We start from the raw sequence: 23,319 nt of genomic DNA, 5'->3' as shown, positions 1-23,319 counted from the left end.
CTATGCATCTTTCATATTCACAGTGAATCCAGGTAAACAGAAATAAGTGACGTTCCGTTTCTCTTCCATCTTGCTTTCTCCCCGCTCTTACCAATAGCATTTCTTGTCCAGATGTGTCAGGAGACATAGGGTATGATTCTGATGGTAGTTTCCAGTGAAATTGCCAAATACTGATGCTTGCTTGTTGTATTTACTTTACCTATTTGGCAAGACTTTCTCCAAAATTGGAGAGATCATTTCCTGAGGTTACCTTCCATGAGGTGTTTCATATTCAGTTGTTGTGTCTCTGTGCTTAGCTCTTGTAAATTTAAGTCAGAATAATTACTTTAGAAGTAAGCACCACTGAAAGTGGGCAAGAAAACCAGAGCCCATGCCATAGGCTTCTTTGGAAGTTGTTGGCACTAGTGAAGATGTGTTTGTCTTACCAATCTAAAATGAATAAATAATAATTATATTTGGAGCGTGCTCAGATCATCAACTTAAATGTATCCTTGATTTTTGTGCGCATCGGTTGTAGGTAATGTTAGTGGCAGTTAAAGCTGAAGTTTTCAGAATATATTGCTAGTGATAGCAGTGTAGGTGTAGCCTAATGTGCTCTTCAACATCTGTTCATACTTGAGTTTCAAACTAAAGACATAAACATTTCAAAACGCTGCCATTACCAAAGCATGCCTAAAAACTTCATATTTGTTTGAGAATAGATGTGTATCAAAGATATATTTTAAAAATTACTTTTTCAGCTTTGCACTTTTGAGCTAAAGTTAATTTTTCTTTTGTCCAAACTACTATGATGATGATTTTTGTAATAGTAGTATTAACTAAAAAAAAAAATTAGTTGGGGAGTTCCACCATCTGAAAACAAGCTGCTGTTCGAGCATATGCACATCAGACCTTGAAAAATCTTACAGTCTGGAAAAGGATGATCAGAGGGGAGTTTGAGCTAGAGTTTCAAGTACAGAAAGCTGAACTTTGAGGTTGAACCAGCTGGAATTCTTTAGCATAAGTAATATAGGTGTTCCTATTTTTCTTAGCAATATTTGGACTTTACATACGGGTCATGCTCGTTCTGGGCCTTGTAAGAACAAAGAAAACAATAGGTACAGAAAGCCTTCAGAGCATCCTAAAATAGTTTAGAATGGAAGGAACATCTGGAGCTTGTTCAGCCCAGTCTCCTGCTCAAAGCAGGGTAAAGTTCAATACTAGATCAGAGTGCTCATGAGCACACACACACACACACACACACCCCCCATGGGAAGCAAAGAGGTATGGTGTTTTGTTTTTTCTTCCCCACCATATACATAAGCAGAAATTTTGCTGTTACTTGTCTTAGCCAGAGTATCTCAGAGAAGGACAGTCTTCTCTATATTTCCTTCTCTCCCACCCCCTTCTCTGTAGGTAGTTGGAAGAGTGCAGCTGGATTTTCCCCCTTAGCCTTTTTTTCTGCAGGCTGAGCACACACAGTTTCCTCAGCTTCCTTTTTCATATATCCTGTGGTCCAGCTACTGGCCATTTTGGTGGTCTTTCCCTGGACTCGATCTGGTGTATCAACGTCTGTCCAGCACTGGAGAGCCAAAACTGGACAGAGTACTCCAGATGTGGTCTCGCAAATGCTGAACAGAGATGAAGACTTGCTTCCCTTGAACTCATTACTGTGCTCTTGCCCAGGATAAAGTTGGCCTTCATCACCACAAAGATGAAGTATCTACCCAAGTTAGGCTTGTCTACTAAGCCCTTGGAAGGTCTTCTGCAAAGCTCCTTTCTATCCAGTCAGGCCTCCCACTTGTTTCGTTGTATCAGATATTATTTATTTTTTTCCTCAAGTGCAGAATTTTGCATTTGCTTTTGAGCTTTGTGGAGCTTTTGTCAGCCCATTTCTTCAGTCTCTCTGGGTCTCTTTGAATGGTAGCCATAACCTTTTGGGTTTCAACTGCTTCCCATGATTTGTTACTGCTCACATACTTCCTGACAGTGAGACAGTGTGTGCCCTTCAGGCTGCTAATGACAGTGTCAAATGGTATCGGAATTCCCTGTTCCCTAGGGAATACCAGCTGTAACTAGCCACCAGTTGGACATCGTACTGCTGATCATGCATTTTGTGACTAGCAGGTCTATTAATTTTCTATCCAGATTATAATCCACCTGTCAAATCCAGGTTTCTCCGATGTGCGTACAAGGATAACATGAGAAATTCTATCACTAGCTTTGTTATTCCATGGGATTCAGCAAAGCAGTTCCCAGACCAAGCTGAAGTTTGCTCTCATGAGATTCAGAGTTGTAATTCTGCTGTTCTTCCTGGTCACCTTAAACTCCTTAATTTCATGTCTGCCATCAGCCTTTGTCATCACCATCAGCTTTTTTTTGTTTGTGAACACCGTGACAGGTAGAGCACTTTAATTGGTTCATTGATCACCTGAATCATTGTCATCTTATTGCAGTGTGGCTTCTTGTTTTCACATAGCATCTTACAGTATTTCAGAATAATTCATAAATAACTTGGTTTGCCAGAACATTCTATTTTATTGTGGCTGTTCATGTATTTCTGTTGACCTGCAAAAGCAAACAGGAGCATGTATGACCATGAATTCCTCTTATCCACGGAGGCCAACCTAAGCATATGATATATGTCCTCAAGAAAGGCTTAGCCTTTGAGAAGGCTTTTTATTGTTAGGCAGTTGGTTTTCTTTTGCTATGACCTGAAGGCTCTGCCATTTAGCTTCCTTGGCAGCTGCAGATGGTATGTACTTAAGGGTAATTAAGGATCAAAGAATAAGTAATTCCAACGAGTTTTAATTGCTTTGGGTTAATTCCCCCATCTGGATGATCAAATAGTTTTGACAGATTGGATTAGACCAGAGCCGTGCTGTCTTGTTTTTTATCTGCTTTCTACACTGTGGACCCTCTCAATTACAGTGTTTAACGTTGTAGTCAAGCTACAAAACTTACTGGCATTTAGAAGGTAGTCATCTAGGTAACTGAGAATTTGTACGTTAATTATTTCATGCAAAGCCATTTCAAATTTGCAAGGTTTGCCTTTGAATGAGCTTGAAAGCAGCAGTCACCAACTGCTGTCTTAGACCTCTGCCTAACCACGGTCCAGGAAAAATCCTGCTGTTCATGTGCTGTTACAAGTGCTACTATATTTCAGTCTGTTCAGCTTCCTCCATGGTGATTCTGTGTAACTTTGGTGTTAAAATGGATGAAGGATTGCCATTGCTTTTATCTGTCATCTCTGCTCAAGTTTTTGCCAAGTATGTTCAGTCTGGATTAGGTCAGAGATTAGTACAGTTGACATTTTCAAAGACTGACCAAGTATTACCTTCCAGCAAAGGCTTTTTCAGACTGTTCAATATTGTTTAATAATTAAAGTGACTAGCTGAATTCTATGAAAATTCCTAGCAAAGTAGAGAGATTAAGACTGGTATTTTCACCTGACTGATGTGAAATTTTACTTGTGAATTAGGTTACACCACGTGTCCTCAGTTTAATTTGTTCATCTGGATGTATAAACAAATAGTTCTGTTAAAGGACATTAATTCAGATACCCTTTTTTCTGTGCTTCACTATCAAAAAATATGAAAACACAAGCTAATAACAGGTGAAAATCAGACCAAGCTACATGTACCAGAAGGGCAGCACACACAGGTTCTGTGGCGTATGGAACTCTTTATTTCTGAAGCAGAACTTCATGTTCTAGGAGCTTGCCCTCCAAGAGAAAGTGCTGAGTAAAAACAAATGAAAAAAGTACATGGATACTTCTGGCTGCCTGTGGAAATAAATATTGTGGAGGGAGTGTTTAGAACATTCAATTTAAAACCACTAAAACATCTCTGATTATGTTTTGTATTAAGCAAGCATCACAGCAAATAATTTAACGACTCTCTGCTCTTCGTAGGCATGCTTCCTGAGAGGAAAGTACTGGGTGCTTCTGCTAAAGATTTAACTCCAAGGTAAACCTTTGTCTTTCATTCTCTGTTGTACATACTGTTTAATAGTTCTCTGCAGTTCGTAGTAAATGCAGGCAACTTCTTCCATGGGTTTGTTCTTGATGCTTCAGCCAAATGAGTATGTACCATCCTCTTGTAAATAGAACAGTTGAGGTTCAGGTTTAAACAACTTGCCAAATGTCATATTGTCTGTACAGGCAGATGATGATGCAAGGTTTCTGGCTTGCTCTGTTGGTTTCTAACACTTGCACTGCCTTGCCTCGTATATAAACATATGGCTTATATTTGCAGGCTCCTCAGCCTTGCTTCCTGAGAAAGTCCTGCAAAGTGATTGCAACCAAGCTGATTACTTTTTTGACTTCAGTTACTTTGTCCGTAAACAGCTGAGTTGGCATGCCTTGGAAGAGTACTTCAAGCTGGAATAGATTAAGATGTCACAGCTGTATTCAGGTTTCTACAATATGCAAAGTAAAGCAGGTCCTAAACCCCCACTGTGATATGCCTGCTGTTGTCACTGAGGTATCATTTTACTCCATGGTGCCTTGAGTTGCCACGGTTTGGTTTCTCACTTGGCATTAAAATCTCCTGTGAATGTGTAATCTTTGGGCCAGTTACACGCAGTCATATGAAATATTGTGGCCTATGAGCAACTGGAACGTGGCTTATCTTCTGGAGTGCTCCCCAAACTGTGCTGCCTTTCTTCCTGTGTGTCTTTCATGTTCTGGTGTATGTTGTGACTGGATGGTGTGCAGAGCATCCTCCCCCTCTGCCTGCTTTTTCTGGTCCAGGAGTCCAAAAAGTGGACAGAAGTGGTTAGGACATTGGGGAAGGCAAAAGACAGCAGTAGCGTAGATGTGAGGTGTTAGCTTTGTTGTGCGGACAGAATTAGCTTTCACTGGCTGGGATTGCAACCCAGCTGGAAGTGAGGACTAAGGTGTCTATGGTGGAGAGCCAGGCACGAGATTGTGAAAACAGGTAGAGAAAGGAATAGCTTTTCTGGGATAGGGTGGGCAAGTTGCTTCTTGGAAGTGTAAGGCCATACAGACAATTAGCATTTGAAGGCTTTCTGTTTCTTACCTTACCCTGTATTTATTGCGAGGTGTTGGCAGCTTGGGAACACAGGAATATAAAATCTTGATTTGGGGAGGTGAAAGGGAGCTGTGGTTTTGTGGTTTGTTCATGTAATTTATAACTCTTGGAAACCACTACTTTTGTCTGGAGTCGAGATTTTAATCATCTTGTTAGGAAGGTTCATGTCCTGCAAAGAGGATACACGTGCTTTTTAAGGAAAACCAATGCCATATAATTTTAGCTACAATGTGCTGGCTATCAGAATGCATAATTAGACTGGTTCTATTTTAATAGTATTTTCAAATTTATTTGGTCTGGACTTCTTTCTTCAAAAAATAGTAATAATGTATTTGGCTTGTAAATTCATGAAGTAAGCTCTGTTTCAAAACTGCTGGTTACATATATTTTGGTATGCCAAAAGAAAGTGTGTATATTTTTTTTCTTTACTGTATTTTTTTGTTTTACAGTTATGACTGGTTTCAAACAGATAGTTCGATCACCATTGTCATATATACTAAGCAGAAGGTAAGCGTATTTTATGAAAGGAAGAATTACAAGATGCAGTTGTAATCCAGCTTGAATTCTGGGCGAAGTTAATTATTTTTTTTCCTTGCCTATGAGAGAATATGAATGCAGAGTTGGTGATAGTTGACTGTCAAGAAAAACGATTAAGGGGAGAGATCATCGTGGATGAACACTCATATCTTGTAGAAGTTGGTAGGTACTGTAATTTTGCAGTTGAAAGTACTGAATTTTAGTTCTACTTTATTGAAACCCTCTCATCAGACCATATGTATTTTACATATAGCAATTAATATTTTATTACTCTTTCATTAGAGATGATTACTTTAATGTACCTTGATGTAAAGGAGTTACATTGTTTATCAATTCAAATTGTCATTTGTTTAGTATGCACTGAATTTTTCATATGTGGAATAAGTGTAGTAAGAAATTGATGTAAAACTTGTGTAAAATTTTTCAAGTATGTTTTTGATGGTTATTAAAATGCCCTTATTCAAAAAGGGCAAGTGGAATAGTTTACATAAATGCAGATCGGTAGCTTTACATGAGTCCTTGTTAAAAGTAATGGGGAAGATGATGCCTTTCTTAATGCTGTGTTAGGCCTGCAGAAGTCACGAGTGAAATTTCAGGGCCAGGTAAAAGATGTGTGGGGTTCCAAGCTCATTGGTTCACTCGGTATTCCTAGCTTTACTGTATGTATATGACAATGAGAACGTAATTTTGTTTTTGCTTAACATGGAGTTTGTTTCTCTTCATTTCAGACTTGGATCATGCAGTTCAAGAAGACATGGCTGGTAAATTCTGCCTTTTGCAGCACTTCTGTATTCCTTTAATATCAGAATGTGGAACTTCAATTTATTTTTCTCACTCATCAGATACTTTACGGTTTTGCTTACCACCAGGTTTTGATGCAGTCAAATCAAACCATAACACTGAATAATAACTATTTTTTAATTGTGGCATTTGGGCCTGTGAAAGTAATAAATTGATGGTTCTGTAATTCCTCTGAGCATGACTAAATGTTAAAATAATTAGAAGTTAGTTCTGTTACATATTTGTAAACTGTTCTTTGCTTAGAGTGGGATTTTCTTGGATTTAATTATTCATTCAAATGTCCTTGAAAAGAAAGGAAGTAGTAAATAGCAGTGGTTACCAGTTTCCAGTAAATGAGGACTCTGAATTCATGAGTACTTTTTTTTTGACCAGGTGGTGGGCTGTGAAGTGTTTCACAATGTATTTAGTAAGTAAGATACTATTATGCATAGTGAGTTAGTGCTTGTTCTTTTAAATGTGATGTAAAACATTACAAAGAGATAGCTAGAAGTACATTTAATTTGGTATTTTAATTAAAATAGATTAATTCCATGTGTTTTGAGAAATTACTAATTCTAAAAATTCATTATAATGGAGTAGTAAAATATGGGGGTTTTAAACGAAATTTAACTAAAAGTAACAGTGTGAAACCTTTTCCCTTTTAGTAAATATTTCTGAGAAAGTTGGGAAAGTAGAGATTACCTTAAAAAAAAAGGATAAGATTAACTGGAAAACACTGGGACGGCCCTTGGAGAGTCATAATACATTTGTCAAACACTCGGACAGAGGTAAGCAGTTTCGTGGCCATGCCATCTGTTTTGAAACTTTTTTGAGCTTCTTAGTCATATGTGTTTTCTTCCAGGATTTTCTTCTTCCGTAGTTATACCTTCATTTGTTTCAGGAATGTTTTCTGGTCTTGTTGAAAGCTGCTCGGGAATTCCCCTTGAGAGGGTTCAGCTTAGAGGTGTGGTTTTGTTTTGTCCAGCAATGGAACCGGAGGTCTTCCAGGCTTGCAGAAAGACTGGAACTACCTAATAGGAGAAGGTGAAGACTGCTGGAGTGTTGTTCCGTCTCATGGCTACCTGTGTGCTTAACATGGTTTCTGTCCATATGAAAAACTCAGTAGACCCTGAGGAGATAGTGCATGGATTGTGTCAGTCATTATAGGGGTACCTGTAGTGAAGAAACAAACCCCTCCACTTCCAACTGTTACTGTAGATGCAGTAACATCTTTCAACACTGTAATGTTGTTCCAGCCCACTGCATCCTTGTAACCTGAACTGTGATTAAATAAGTGTCTTCAAGCCATGTGTAGGTATCGAAGCCAGCTCTAAGCAGGTCGATGTGTCCGCAAAAAGCAGTAGATTCTATAGAGGTGTTCATTTTGTGGTAACAGAATAGTATGAACTCGATGCAGCACCTAACTTTACCCTGATCAGTGTGGTTTTTATTTAGACGTTAAAAACCAAAAATTTCTGCACAATTACATTATATAATATAAGCACGTTCTTGATGTTATTGCAGCTGTCCAGTTTCGCAAAAGCCCTCTTGGCCCTTTAGTAATGCTCAAAAATTGACTGTTTGATGTTAGTCTGCCTTATGCGTGAAAGCAAAGCTGTACACTTTTAAGAGCTAATTAAATGTTGATCACTATGTTGTATACCTCTTATTGGCTCTCAGTTATGCCACTTGGGCCTTTAAAAGTTGAGACATTACTGTGGCACAAAAAGGAAGACCGACAGCATAAAAGCACGTCTCTTTAGCTGCCTTTAGCTAATGTAGAATGTAGTTCTCCTTATGAGAGTTTCAGAAACTGTTGAGTCATCCACTGTAATACTAGATATTTTTCAATATAATCCTCTATATTGAATGGGATACGCCTCGACTGATATGTTGTCCACAGTCTATTGCTCATTTCCTCCCTCCTTATCACTTTTCATGATTACAGAGAACAAAATGAGAAAATAACCTGAAAGAATAAAGTGCAGAATATACTTGCTTTGTAGGTCCTTTGCAAATGTGGAAGGCAAGGATGACAGATGCGCTTGGCAAAAATCCAGATTGAGTATTAGAGTTGAGCATTCATCAGTGCTTCCTAGATGATTATTCTGCGGGTTTTTTCTAAGAAGTTGTTCTTCATAGTATTTGTCTTTTATGCAGAGAATTGTTACAGGTCTTGGACAAGTTTATTACGTATCACTGACTGAGTTCAGATCAGTTTAGATTGAATCTCCAGAAAACTTAAGTTAAAGGACTTGCTGAGCGCAAGTTTCTTCGGTTCCCTGATTACAAAGATGATGAATCTAGCAAATATATTGATACCTATGGCTTTTAAATCTCTACTCCAGAAACTTCTGTTCTGCAGGTTTTTTAATTTTTATTTTTAATTTTAATTTAAAATTGAACATGCCAGAAGGTTTATAGAGGAAGAATGTTCAGGCTAGATGTCTTTCCTTTATTCCAACCCTGTGCTTTGAGCTCGGCCATAAAATCTACGTGCTGGAGGCTTCTGTTGCCTCAGTTTAGTCTTAGGTAGCCACCCTGTTTTCTGCTTGGGATTGTGCTCCCTTACTGTAAATTGCAGTGTTGTCAATTTTGCTTCCAGTTCTGTAGGAGCAAAATAATGTTACGGGTGAAGAAACTGGTACCTTGCACAGTGTAAACACAGAAACAGTAATTCACAACTCTGGGTAATTTCCTCGTCTTTGGGCGTGCAGTTGGTTTTGTATGCAAAACTACTTTTTCTGAAGCAGTATCACTTTATTCCAGAAATAAAATAATCAAGACTTCCAGCCTGCTAAGTAATTCTGACCTCATAAATGAATTGATGCACTTTATATATGAAGTTAAATAGGTCTTTGAAGAGAATATTAGATTGTTCTTTGATAAACTGCAGAAATGCATACTATGAAGTATGTTGCAGATAGAGAGGCTCTCCATAATGCAAATTAAGCTTTAGTTTAATTTGCATGGTGGGACAGTAGTAGTATTATCAAGGTTGTATGCATGTGGTTTGCCTATTTACTTGTGCCCACAGTAGGAGCTCTCCTAGTGTGCCACCACACTCCTCCAAGCCTCTATACTTTTGTTTAATTTTTATTTTTACAACAGCCAATTCTGAATTTTACAAAAAAGTGATGAAACTCTTTCTTCAGAGACAATGATATAATGCAGATATGATACTGGAAGCCTATGGTAGCTTTGTTATGAAGAAATAATTAACGTAAGCCCTTAGTTTTTTCCCCTTAAGCTGGGAAAGTCATACTCCCAGATAAATTGCCTGTGGACTCTCAAATTGCTGCTGAGTTTAGTCTAACGTTTTGCCCAGTGTATCTGTTAGTTAATTTGGAAGAAAGAACAAGAACAAAATCATGGAATTTCTTCTAAATTGAGGGGGATATTTTAAAAAAATCACTGTAATTTCAGGGTTCTACACCGTATCTTAGGGTGGATCAGTAGATTCAGAAGAATATTCAATATTGCTTCTGCTCTTAAAAAGGATTGAGTGCTTAGTTTCCTGGAGGAATAATTATTTATACCCAACAGTATTGCATAGGAAGCACGATTCGATATAATTAGTTTGTTAGTGTAGGGAAGTTGGTGACATTACTCTTAAGTAGCTATTATGAAACTGGTCACTAGAAAGCAAAACCAAAAACTAATGGTTGTAGTGTCAGCATCCTGTGAAATTTAAGTGCAGTATTAAAAAAAAGGTAGAAGTTTCTCAACAAAAAAACCCAAACCCCACCCAACCAACCAAACAAAAACCACATAAAAAAACCCCAAACCACACAACACAGTGATAGAGTGCAGTTTTTCTCGTAGGTATTAAGACTTGATTTTCTTGTAGGTGCCTTTTCTGGGAATTAAGATATGGAAACCCACTCATGAGGGGATAGGTTGTGATCACCACTGCGTATCATGCTTCTATATCAAGGTGAAATTGCAGCCAAGTCTTGGAGGTGACAGGCAAGCACTATAATAATGTTACATAGACCTGCAGTTTATCAAAGATTGTTTAAAAAGACACCAACAGAAAAATGTTTTAAAATCAGTTTTTGTTGTGGAACTATTTTTTTTTTTTAAATGAACTTGAATTTCAGCCAGATTTGTTCATCTTAGCTGAAAAAACAGATCTTTTGACTTCAGTTTGTCTGTATTAGTGTGGTAGTTGTTTTTGTAGAAAAACTGAATTCTACCAAATCTAAAAAAAAAATCAAGACCTTCATCACTGACCGCTTAAATAAAACTTCATTGTTGAGTACAAATCTGTTCATGATGCGCCTTCAAAAGACTTTTTGTTCTGAATGAGGTAAGAAAACATTGCATGTGCACAAAGGAGTATTTCTGTGTATCTAAGGCTTTTGTTTTTCACTTGTGGTTAGCTGCACAACTGTAGTTGTGGTCAACAGAAAGTGAAACTTGGACTTATTTGAATGAATCACAATTTTTTGTATGTCTTGTGGTTTCTTAGCAGCTTTAGCCAATAGAATAAGCAACTGATGTTGGGACTGTATGTGATAATACGAAATCTCTTTGATCAGTTTTTCCTTTAAATTTCACTTTTACTGTGTAGAAACAAATTTCTAAGTACTTTGTATGCCAGTTACGAAAATGGTTTGGAATGACTATGTGTATAAAAGCAGTAACCATATGCAACTGAAAAATGACATAAGTAGGGATGACTTATGGGGCGGGGTGTGTGTGTATTTTTTTCCCCATGGAGAATAAGCATCTTCTTTCTGAAAATGATTTTGAACTTCTACTCAGATCCCTGTTTTGGAAAGTAACCTATTCACCAACTTCTGCTCTTCCTAAAGAGTGTGAAACTATTGGCAGTTGTGTGCAACTACTGGCAGATGCTTAGAGGGTTCAGTAAAGAATCAAGTTGTTGTTGCCTGTGTGTACTGAAATAGGATGTAATTTTACAGTTTTGTGCAGTGCTTTTAGTACACATTAAGTGGAAGTTCATGGACTTTCTTTGTTGGAAGTAATAGAACAGAATGCTGACACAGCACTTAAGGTGTGTAGGCCAGGACTGTGCTGCAACAGGCTGCTATTTGCTGCATAACCAGGGAATGTACAGAAGGCATTGATTCAACGGAAACTTTGTTTTGGGAAGAGAGGGAGACCATCTGGGAAGAGCATGGCTGACGTCTTTGGTTAATAGGAGCAAGTTTGTGAAATCTAGGAATTAACTGGAAGCATTTGAGGGTACCGGTAAGTTGGTGGTCAGCATTAAGGGTTTGTGGTTGTCTTAACTCCAAGACTGGGATGCTGCTGGGAATGATAGGCAGCCACTTTCCTTCAGCTGTGTAGTCTAATCTCCATTTTGTTAGCACTGACAGTACGTGAGGCTCCATAATCAAGTAACCTGAAAAAAAAAAAAAAAAAGGTTAACTTTCAGCTGCCTGACAGACACTGCTGGGTGGTACATGCTTGCTGAGGGTTGGGTGGAACTCCTCTACCAGAGATGGAGGGGCAGTAGAATGATGTGGCTTTTATAGTTTGAAGCTCTGTATCCCAAGCAAACAGGCTAACATTGCTGCCGTAGGATTATTACTAGGATTATGACTAACAAGTAAGAAGAAATAAGAATTGTCACTGAAGTCTTATCATTGAAGAAAAGCAAGAAACATCCATCATTCAAAGAAAAAATCTTAAATTAAAATCCCTTTCATAATGAGGAAGAACAGTAGGGAAAAGGAAGATACTCTCTAAAAGGCATTATTTGTGCAGCAGCTTAGTTAGTAAAACTCACTTCATATGCATATGAATCAAGGTGCTGTAGTTCTTAATTCCAGCAGAAGAAGTTGAGTTCAGTGAGCGACGTTTCTAGCCTGTGATTGTGTTGGGTTTACGTGGCACAGTTTTGGTAGCAGGGAGGCTGCAGGGGTGGCTTCTCAGAGAAGAGATCAGGAACTGTGATGCTGACACTTGATGTCTGCAGAAAGTTTGATCAAACCTAACCTCATCACAAAGTACTTCCTTTACTTTGAAAATTAGGATTTGCAGCTGGGCACTTGCACCACGCTCCAAAATTGAGAGAGCAGTGCCTTTTGCTTATGTATAATAGCAAATCATGTGTCTTTGGCATCTGACAGTTAACTTGGCTTCATGGGCTGCTGAAAGCAACTGTTCTCCTTCAGCTTGCTAGTGGAGGCTGGTGTTCTTTTGTTGAAAGGCTTTTCTACGTTGCCAATTGGTTTTGCCCATGGGACCACTGACAATGAAATCATTTTAGTTAATATAGCAAGATGACAATTGAAACTAGGGGTTTGCTTAGACCTAGAGAGGTCTCTGTTTTCAAAAATTGGATGAACTGGGACAAAAGTTCCATATGGCAAATCAAAACGAAAAAGGAGGGCAGAGGTTAGTATGTTACATGTGGAAAAGGTTGGAAGTTGTTCAGGTTGGAAAGGTCAGAAAATTGTCAGGAAACAGCGAATCAGTTTTTTAAACTTCTCTCTCCACTCCCAAATATCTGGAAGAGTATTAGCTGATCAGTGTTGTGGACTATATTACTGACCTCCTATATCCTTTCAAATAATTCTTAAGTCTGCAGAATTGACAGCAATCTTAGTTTATTTATATACTGTACTTTGCAATCTTAGCATGTATTATTTTTCAAAAGAATTGTAGAAAAACAAATTACAACAAACTCACTTTTATAGAAAGTTTTTCTATATATAATCATTTAGGTTGGAAAAGACCTTTCGGATTGTCAAGTCCAACCATTATTAGCCCAGGACTGCCAGGTCTACCACAAAACCATGGCCCTGAGCACCATGGTGATTCTACCACCTCCCTGGGCAGCCTGTTCCAATGCTTGATAACCCTCTCAGTGAAGAAATTTTTCCTAATATCCAATCTAAACCTCCCGAGGCTGTTTCCTCTTGTCCTGTGGCTTGTTGTCTGGGAAAACTGACCCACCCCACCTGCCTACAACCTCCTTTCAGGCAGCTGTAGAGAGCGATAAGGTCTCCCCTCAGCCTCCTTCCCTCCAGACTAAACACCCCCAGTTCCCTCAGCTGCTGCTCGTCAGACTTGTGCTCCAGCCCCTTCCCCAGCTCCGCTGCCCTGCTCTGGACACGCTCCAGCACCTCAGCGTCTGTCTGGCAGTGAGGGGCCCAAACCTGAACCCAGGGTTCGAGGGGCGGCCTCACCAGTGCCCAGTACAGGGGGACAGTCACTGCCCTGGTCCTGCCGGCCACACTGTTGCTGATACAAGCCAGGATGCTGTTGGCCCCCTCGGCCACCTGGGCACACTGCTGGCTCATGTTCAGCCGGCTGTTGACCAGCACCCCCAGGTCCTTTCCCCCAGGCAGTTCCCAGCCACCCTTCCCCAGGCCTGTAGCGCTGCCTGGGGCTGGTGTGACCCAAGGGCAGGACCCAGCACTGAGCCTTGTTGGAGCTCATACAGCTGGCCTCGGCCTGTCTGTCCAGCCTGTCCAGAGCCCCCTGCAGAGCCTTCCTGCCCTCCAGCAGATCAACACTCCCCTTCAACTTGTTGTCATTTGCAAACTTACTGAGGGTGCACTCGATCCCCTCATTCAGATGATTGATAAAGACATGAAACAGGACTGAGCCCTGGGTAACACCACTTGTGACCAGCTGCCAGCTGGAGTTAACTCCGTTTGCCACCACTCTTTGGGCTCGGCCATCCAGTCAGCTTTCAACCTAGCGTAGAGTGCACCCATCCAAGCTGTGAGCAGCCAGTTTCTCTGGGAGCATGCTGTGGGAAACAGTGTCAAAGGATTTACTAAAGTCTAGGTAAAGAAAACATCCACAGACTTTCCCTCATCCAGTTGCTGGGTCAACTTGTCACAGGAGGAGATCAGGTTTGCCAAGCAGAATCTGCCTTTCATAAACCCCTGCTGACTGGGCCTGATCCCCTGCTTGTCCTGCATGATGGCACTCAGGATTATCTGCTCCACAATGTTCCCCAGCACCGAGGTCAGGCTGACAGGCCTGTAGCTCCCTGAACCCTCCTTCCTGCCTTTCCTGTGGGTGGCTGTCACATTGGCTAACCGCCAGTCTGCTGGGGCCTCTCCAGTTTGCCAGGACCGTTTGATGAATTACCGAGAGCTGCTTGGCAAGCTCTTGCACCTTCTCCATCGGTGCCCTTGGGTGGATCCCATCCTGCCCCACAGACTTGTGCATGTTTAAGTGGAGTAGCAGGTCACTGACCATTTCCTCCTGGACTGTGGGGACTTTATTCTGCTCCTCCTATCCCATAGAGCTGGACGCTTGCTGATATGCTTTAATTCTAGATTAGTATGAAATGGAATTATTACCTTTCATTTTTCAGGGCTGTAGGCATTCTTTTGGTATATCTGAGATGTTTGCTCATTCAAAATGAGCAGTTTGTAGGATGTTAGATGGAACATTTGAGAAAATTATTAATAAAGATTTATTCCATGTCAGAGGCTTTACATCATGTCTCTGCAGGCATTTATAGTGGATAACTCACTAGTAGGTATTTTAATAATTTAAGAAAACGAGTATATGCAGAAAAATACTATGACCACCTACTGTGGCAATGTAATGAATTTGATCCTAATTTAGTCCATGCATAAATTGCATACGCAGTTGAGATTTAGTAACCTGAATGTATATTTCCAGACATTACTACGTGTATTTAGATGCTTGATCATTCTAGCAGGGTTTATTTATACCCTTGGAAATAAAGCCAATTAGAAAGAAGGGTGGCTGAGCTGGACCATCTCATTTAAACCTTTAACTTTTAGGCATTTTGTGGATAATTACTGGTTGTTTGAAAGCTTTTCTGTGTTTAAAATTCTTTTGTTTCTGTTGTGGTTGAATTGACAGGTTGTGCTCCTGTACTTACTGAAGAAGAGAATGTTAATAGTGAAGGCTGTTCCTTCAGGCAGTAATTGAGGGCATTGTGTCAGAGCACTCTGTAACTAGTCTCCAGCTGTCTTTAGCTTTTTGACTGTATCCAGAATATCTGGGAATAACAAAATGTTTGGGCTAATAATGCTGCAATGAGGAAACTGCAGTACAGATAAGTTACTTAGTTAATTATTAGTTACTTAATTATTATAAGATAATTAGATAAAATTACTGAAACACTCAAAGTGGTCTTTAAGCGACTCTTGGAGAACACTGGGGAAGGGGAGTGGGCCAGCTAGCTTACTGAGACCCTCTCAAGCTTTGTTCTGTTTAAGTCCAGCAATTGGTGCCTGTTCTCGAACTGTAGCCCTAGTTAAGGATAAAGTTAACTGCAGTGGCAGTGCTCACTTGAGCTGCAGCAATGCTTAAATTTCCTTGATGTTCTCTCTTGCATTTGATGAAGACTTCACTGGAAACTTGCAAAAACCCTCTGTCAGGCAGGACTCTCTTAAGAGGAGTTGTTGTGTTGACTCAAGAAGGAATTTTGGCTGACTTGGGTATTTAGGCCATGTACAAGTGATGTACACTTATTACACATTTTCTTGTAGTCCATTCCTATTCAAAAGAATCACCAAGTGATAAAAGTCAGGAAGTAAAGAAGTGTCTGCTGGTGCAGTGGCAAAATACAAAAAGTCAAGGTGCTTCTACTTTAAGACCTAAAGAAATAGTAGAATCGTAGAGTAACTTAGCTGAAAGGGAACTCTGGAAGACATGTGGTCCAACCTCCTGCTCAAAGCTCTCCAGTCAACGTTTCAGTATCTCCAAGGACAGAGACTCTCTGAGTAGCCTGCCCCAGTGTCTGACCAGACCATCTCATGGTGATGTCTAGCTGGAATTTCCTAAGTTGCAGCTTATGTCCTTTGCATCTCATTCTGTTTCAAGAGTAGCTCAACTATTTATGCTAGTGACTTGAGTATTTTTCAATAACATGAAAAAAAGAGGGGAGAAGAAATGTTGCTTCACTGAAATTGCTTCAGCGCAGAAAGTGTTGTTAGAAGGATGTCATGCTCAAGTATTCTCATATATGAACCTGTCAAATTTTGAGAGGCTTTACATGAAAAAATTCACTGGGACTGGTTACAAACCTGGAATGGTGAAATGATTGTAGGGAAGAGGCTTCTTCTGTTTGCTTTTTTTTTTCTTTTGGCTCGTTTTGGAAGTTTAGGTACTCCTGCTCATGGGATTTTATAGCTTGCTGCTTTTTTTTTTTCTCTGCTGGGCTGAGCTTCCAATATCTTATATCCCATGAAACTTCCCTTGAGTTACAGGCTTGTTTAGGCAGTATGATACTACAGTCATGCTGATGTTTCAGGTTAGAGCTTAAATACTGCAGTGCTGAAACAAAGGCGTAGCTGAAAAATGCTCTTCTCTAGATAGAAAAGGAAAAATTATTCCTGGTCATCTTCAATTAATACCTCCAGTTTTGTGTCTAGATTTGTACAGTATGCTGTCACTTATCTTGTACAGCAATTATCCCAGCTTTTCTAAAATACTGATGGGAATAACATTTATAGAATCATAGAATGATTTGGGTTGGAAGGGACCTTAAGGATCACCCAGTTCCAACCCCCTGCCATGGGCAGGGACACCTTCCACCTTCCACCAGACCAGGTTGCTCCAAGCCCCGTCCAGCCTGGCCCTGAGCACTCCCAGGGATGGGGCAGCCACAGCTGCTCTGGGCAGCCTGTGCCAGTGCCTCAGCACCCTCGTAGTGAAGAATTCCTTTCATCTCATCTAAACCTACCCTCTTCCAGTTTAAAGCCATTCCCCCTTGTCTTATCACTACACACCCTTGTAAAAAGTCCCTCTCCAGCTTTCTTACAAGCCCCCTTCAGGTACTAGAAAGCTCCTTTCAGGTCCCTGCACAGCCTTCTCTTCTCCAGGCTGAGCAACCCCAACTCTAAGCCTGTGTTCATAGGAGAGGTGCTTCAGCCCTCTGATCATCTTCACGGGCCTTGTCTGGACTCACTCCAACAGGTCCATGTCCTTCTTATGCTGGGGGCCCCAGCGCTGGATGCACTACTCCAGGTGGGGTCTTGCGAGAGTGGAGCAGAGTGGGAGAATTGGTTCCCTCAGCCTGCTGGCCGTGCTTCTTTTGATGCAGCCCTGGAGATGGTTGGCTTTCTGGGCCACGCTGAGTTTCTCATCAACTGACACCCCCAAGTCTTTCTCCTCAGGGCAACAGTCAATCCATTCTTTGCCCAGCCTGTATTTGTGCTTGGGATTGCCCTGACCCACATGCAGGACCTGGCACGTGGCCTTGTTGAACTTCATGAGGTTCACGTGGGCCTACCTCTCAAACCTGCCAAGATCCCTCTGGGTGGCATTCACTGCACCACACTGCTTGGTGTTGTTGAGAGTCTTGCTGAGGGTGCATTCAATCCCGGTGTCCATGTTGCTGACAAAGACATTAAACAGTGCTGGTCCCAGTACCAACCCCTGAGGAATGCCACTCGTCACCGGTCTCCACTTGGACATCAAGCTGTTGAGTGCAACTCTTTGAGAGTGACCATCCAGCCAATTCCTGATCTACTGAGTAGCCTGTCCATCCATCAAATCCATGTGTCTCCAATTTAGAATGTGCAGGACAGTGTCAAATGCTTTGCACTAGCCCAGGTAGATGACATCAGTTGCTCTTCCCTTATTTACCAATGCCGTAACCCCGTTGTTGAAGGCCACCAAATTGGTCAGGCACAGTTTGGCCTTAGTGAAGCCATGTTGGTTGTCACCAATCACCTGTCATGGATAGAGAGACAGACTTCACTTGTAAAAGAGGAGCAGCAATATGTTTATTGGTATAAACTAGCAGTTTACCAAAGTTTGATAGTAAATGTGACAGTAGTATGGCAAGATTTAGTGGCAAGGTATGCTTGAGTATTTACTGCACAGAGGACGTGGTCAGACAAAACTGTCAGGGAGACCCTTCTGTTGAGTCATGAGGTTCAGAAAGGACCCCCTCGCATTCTAAACTCTTCCTCAGAGGGTAGTTTAGGTGCAACTAGATCAGACTTAGTCTCAGACTTGGTCAGTGGTTTGTATCAAAGGATTACATTGCACAATCAAGCCTTTCTACCACTTGGCTAAGATTTCAAAGTTTAGCATGCTGTTAATCACTCTACTGAGATTCTGTTGTGGTAAGGGATCTCAGCCTCGAAGTGTAACCTTGAGATGCAGCCCTGCTCAAGGGGAGATTCTGTTATGCCGCTTGTTGCTGTGCAGGAGAAACTAACAGGCTCTGGACTATCCATATTTATGAAGTAAGATAATTAACTCATAGTCATATGTGCATACCAACTACAGAAGTTACTTTCAGACTTGGCTTGAGTTGGACCTTGACCAGCACTCTTGGGTGGCCGCATTGTTCAAGTTAGCCCTTTGCTGTCCTGTCATTGTCTGCCTCCCCCAAATCCACTTTGAGTTGGATACACCCATCACACCCAGCCACATGAATTACAACCACTATTGGTGGTTATCACTTGATCATTGTTAAGAAGATCAGCATGGGTTTGGGGGAAGAGCATGCTGCCACATCGCCTCCTTATTTTCCATGTGCCTTTAGCATAGTTTGCAGGAGGATCTGCTCCCTGATCTTGCTGGGCACAGAAGTGAGACTGACTGGCCTGTAGTTCATTGGGTCTCCCTGTTTCCCCTTTTCCAGTTGGTGGGAACTTCACTGAACTGCCACAACTTCTCAGATTTGATGGATAGAGGTTTAGCCACTTCATCTGCCAGTCCCTCAGGACCTGTGGATGCATCTCATCAGGTCCCATGGACTTGTGCACCTTCAGGTCCTTGAAATGGTCTTGAACCTAATCTTCTCCTACAGTGGGCAGTTCTTCGTTCCCCCAGTCCCTGCCTTTGCTTTCTGCATCTTGGGTGGTGTGGCTGGAGCACTTGCTGGTGAAGGCTGAGGCAAAAAACTACTATTTGTTCCCAAGTAGGCAAGCACTAACCTGTTGTGGCAATGGCAACAGGCCTATGTCAGTTAATAGAGTATTATAGCTGAGAGTTGAGGAACACCTTCCAATATTTGGCATTTGTTGTTAAATTAACCTTTGTAAGCATTTTTCTTTCCAGAGAGAAAGCTACTAAATGGTCAGGTTTGCATCTATGCCCTTTGTTCTTTGAAGTACTTCAGTGCTGCTTTATCCCTACTTATGATCCCCCGCCTCTGGCTGTAATCAGCAGGGCATAGGCCTCCACTGTGTTTTCAAATCCTCTTTTAGACTGTGAAGCGTTGTAATGATGCAGATTACATAGCTCAGCATGGCTGCTTAGTTAAAACAGGTCCACATCTTGCCAGCCTTACACCGAGTGCTTTGCCACAGAGATAGTTTCCAGCGTGAGTGACGGGTTATTGCTCCTTTCATAGAGGTAGAGTGAATGGCTTATCTGGCTTGGAGCCTGTTGTGGGTATAGGGAAAACACAGTACTTTAAGTTTCTATAAGGTGTTGGTGAAATATTTTTTTGCTTTTGTTCTGAACAAAGCTAAGTATACCAGGGTGTTCCTTCCCTTTTTCCCCACTGTCCTTGTTTTTGGCTTTTTAATCCCCATTGCTAATAAGAATGTAGAAGGGATTATAGTTATTTTGATTAGCCATGTGTTTTCCCTGATTTCTTTCTCAGTTTCTTGAAAAACATTGGTGGAAATGCAGGCCTTGCATAGTGATTTTTTCTTTTCTTTTAATGCTTTCTTTTTTGCAGTTACCTTTTGCCCAGCATTTAGTTGATGCACAAGTTGAAAAGCACTGTACTTGAAATCTGTGTCCTCACCTCCAAAACAGCTGTTTCAACAAAAATTTGTGCTGTACATATGACCTTGTAGTTGTTTTAAGTAAGCATGTGAATGTACAAGTGGAGTTCCTAATTTCTAGTTAGCCAAAAAGCACCCATTCGTGTCTAAAATATTTACGGATAATGCTGAAGTGTGTGCTGCCTGCGTAGGCACCGATGTTAAATTTAATTTTGTTGTGTGTAAGCATTTAAGTATCAGTGTTGTGTACCTGAAAAATTCTGCAAAGCTTTATCAAATTCTCATTGTGCTAATAGCAGTGAAAGTGCAGCAATGTGGGGCGGTGTCCTGGTTTCAGCTGGGATGGAGTTAACTTTCTTCTTGGTCGTTAGTCCAGTGCTGTGTTTGGCTCTGATACGAGAACAATGTGATAACCACCGATGTTTTTAGTTGTTACTGGGTAATGTTTATACTAAGTCAAGGACTTCATTTCTTGGGCCCTGCCAGCCAGAATGCTGGAGGGGCACGGGAGACTGGGAGGGGACATGGCCAGGACAGCTGGGCTGAACCAGTCAAAGAGGTATTCCAGACCATGGGACGTCATGCTTGGCCTATAAACTTGGGGGGTTAGCTGGGGGGTGGGAAGCGCTGCTGCAGGACTGGCTGGGCAGTGGTCAGAGGGTGGTAAGCAGTTGTATGGTGCATCACTTGTTTTCCTTTCCCCCTTTTCCTTTGGATTTTATCCTGTTCCCCACCTTTCCATTATAACTGTTGGTGTTCGTGGAGGTGGCGTTCTTACCTCTTTATTCTGTTTAAGTTATTAAATTGTTCTTATCTCAACCCTCTTCCTTTCCAATTCTCCTCCCCACCCCTCTGGGTGTGTGTGGGGGTGAGCGAGCGGCTGTGGGGTGCTTGGTTGCAGGCCAGCGTTGAACCACCACATGCGGTCAGGCCAGTAAATACCTGGGTTGCTGGGTGGGTGTAGATAATCTGTAACTGAGGACTGCGGTGCTGTGCCTAGCTTCGGTTTCATTTGCATCACCCAAGCTGGTTTTAGTCTGCATACGTATATTTGTGCTGTATTTGTACGGTGAATTCATTGCTCATGCAGTGTGGTACAAGGGCTATTGTCTTCTGCTGGTGTTTGGTGGGTTTTACTTTTTCCCAGTCAATGCTGGTAACACAGATTCAGTCTGTTGTAAGCTTAGTGTAAGGCTATAAATGAGTCCTTAGTCTGAAATTAGAGAAATAATTGTAAGTATGTAAGAAGTATCTGTTCATAGTCTTTTTATAACTGTATATAGTGAAATACATACCTTTCTTCTATCTCTTATTTAAATATGTATAAGAATAGAAAGACAGATTGAGACTTAAGTAACAAGTAAAACCATGATTTTAGGACTGTTCTACAGAAAGTGCAAGTTGGTTTCTAAGATGGAAGTTACCCACGACACCAAGCTGTTCTGCTTAATGTTGCCTAAGAGCACACGTCTCCACGTTCCCACTGGACAACATGTTTACCTCAAGCAAATCATTGCAGGTAAGAAAAATTGAAAATGCGGCCATGGATATATTAACATAAATCCCTTTTCATAGTCCTGGGAGAATGCCAAGTCCATGGTCACTAATTCCCTGGTTGTAGTTAGAAGGTCTCTGCTTCCAGCATAGCAATCGGTGCTTAATAATGAACTGACTGGATTAATATTGCTGGAAAGCTAACTCTCAAGGTGGCTGGCATTCACTAGTGACCTTAATGCCTCTTCTTTCTACTCTTCCTTTAAAACATTCTACTGAAGTGGTGTTTGTTTACTTTGTAGGAGGGGGGGGGGAGCCCATTGTATGTGTGTTATGTATGATTAGTCAGTTCCTTTTAGTTTGCAGCTTTTTGGCATGTGAAGGGTTGTGTTTGAATTTTGCCTTGGTTTTTTTTTCCCTCTTCTGAGGGATTTATAGTAGTCATGGTAACACTACTTTACACTCCAGTTGCAAGATGTTAATGGATAACATGAGATTGTGAGAGGAATGCATCTTGAAAAGCATTGTTTAAGCGCTATTCTTCAAAATTTTGTAAAAGGTGAACCTAAAAAAAATAAAATGGGAAGTCAAAGAAACAGCTGGTTTATTCTTTTTTAAGGGTACTTTTAAAAATTTGCATATTAATGCTTATGATGGTCATTTTACTTGCGCTGAACTAAGCATGGTAGAGATTTCTCAGAAGAATTTTTAAATATCCTTTAATTGCAAACTGTTTTGTCCTCCCTTTTCCTCCCTACCTAATTTTTTTGCTGGTGTCGAAGTCTTGCAATCTTTCTATCATTATACAGTAGCTTTTTGAAGTTATAATGGAAGAAGATATGATCAGTACTAAAGCAGTACTAAAAATCTGATATTCCAATTTAGAAAAAAACAAACTGCGGTACTTGAAATGAAATAAAAATGTTCAGATTTTCATATTCTTTGGGGATGACTCTAGATCTTTTCTTCCAATGTTTTGAATTGCTAAGTAGTGTAGAAATAACATACGATACAGTGGCCTGAAGGTTTTCATTGGAAGTGGAAGGCTACTGTAATAAGAACTGGTGCAGTGGAAAGTAACATGCTTGTGTAAAAGCATGTGATCGTGTTATTTTTATGGGATAAACAGATTATTTGTTTACTGTTTGTTTATTTTGGCATTTGTGGTAAATTTGTTGGATGTAGAGTACTTTCCATATTAAGCTATCTTTTTGTCTTCTGTCTAGGGACAGAAGTAGTAAAACCATACACACCTGTATTGCCTTTTTTGCCACTGGATTTCAAAGAGCCATCTCGCCGTGATGGTGAACATATATATTTAATGATTAAAATTTATTCTTGTGGGCTGTTCACACAGGCACTTGACCACCTACAAATTGGTAAGTGTATGCTGGGGATTTTTGTGTTTGGTTTTGTAGTGATTGCTTTGTTCTTTCAGATTTACTGTCTGGGTATTGTAATGTGCTTATCTACTTATACGTTGGGGCATAACTTTTTTTTTTTTTTTCTCAATTTTATTCTCCATGTCCTGAATGTACAGGCTTATCCTCACTGCAACTGGGAGTTGCCCATTATATAAAGTTCTTCTGACTGATCTTCCAAATCAGTCCTGTTTAACTGTTCAGATGTGTCAACTGTATTACAATTACAGTTGACCACTTTGATTGTATAGACTCTTAGAGCCACTCTTTGTACTTTCAGATAAAGAAAGCTAGGTCTGTTTTATGAGACTTAAGGTGCACTTCCTTTTCTGTTTCAGATATGGAGGCAGATCTTTTAACACTGACTTCAAAAATGCTTGTGTA

At 40.7% G+C, this 23,319-nt stretch overlaps 1 protein-coding gene across 3 annotated transcripts in view; it reads left to right on the top strand.

Annotated features, from left to right (window-relative positions):
* The window catches only part of LOC130151343 (cytochrome b5 reductase 4), a 44,616-nt gene that overhangs the window by 12,004 nt on the left and 9,293 nt on the right, over positions 1–23,319 (top strand). For all 3 annotated transcript variants that reach the window (XM_056343494.1, XM_056343493.1, XM_056343492.1), the window contains 7 exons: positions 3,893–3,947; positions 5,483–5,540; positions 5,639–5,732; positions 6,299–6,331; positions 7,016–7,138; positions 21,399–21,539; positions 22,741–22,893. In XM_056343494.1, the coding sequence (XP_056199469.1) occupies positions 3,893–3,947; positions 5,483–5,540; positions 5,639–5,732; positions 6,299–6,331; positions 7,016–7,138; positions 21,399–21,539; positions 22,741–22,893 (657 nt within the window). The remainder of the gene's footprint in view (positions 1–3,892; positions 3,948–5,482; positions 5,541–5,638; positions 5,733–6,298; positions 6,332–7,015; positions 7,139–21,398; positions 21,540–22,740; positions 22,894–23,319) is intronic.

The sequence above is a fragment of the Falco biarmicus genome, chromosome 6 (genome assembly GCF_023638135.1).
Source record: "Falco biarmicus isolate bFalBia1 chromosome 6, bFalBia1.pri, whole genome shotgun sequence".
NCBI classification, from domain to species: domain Eukaryota; kingdom Metazoa; phylum Chordata; class Aves; order Falconiformes; family Falconidae; genus Falco; species Falco biarmicus.
This window is presented reverse-complemented; position numbering and strand designations above follow the sequence as displayed.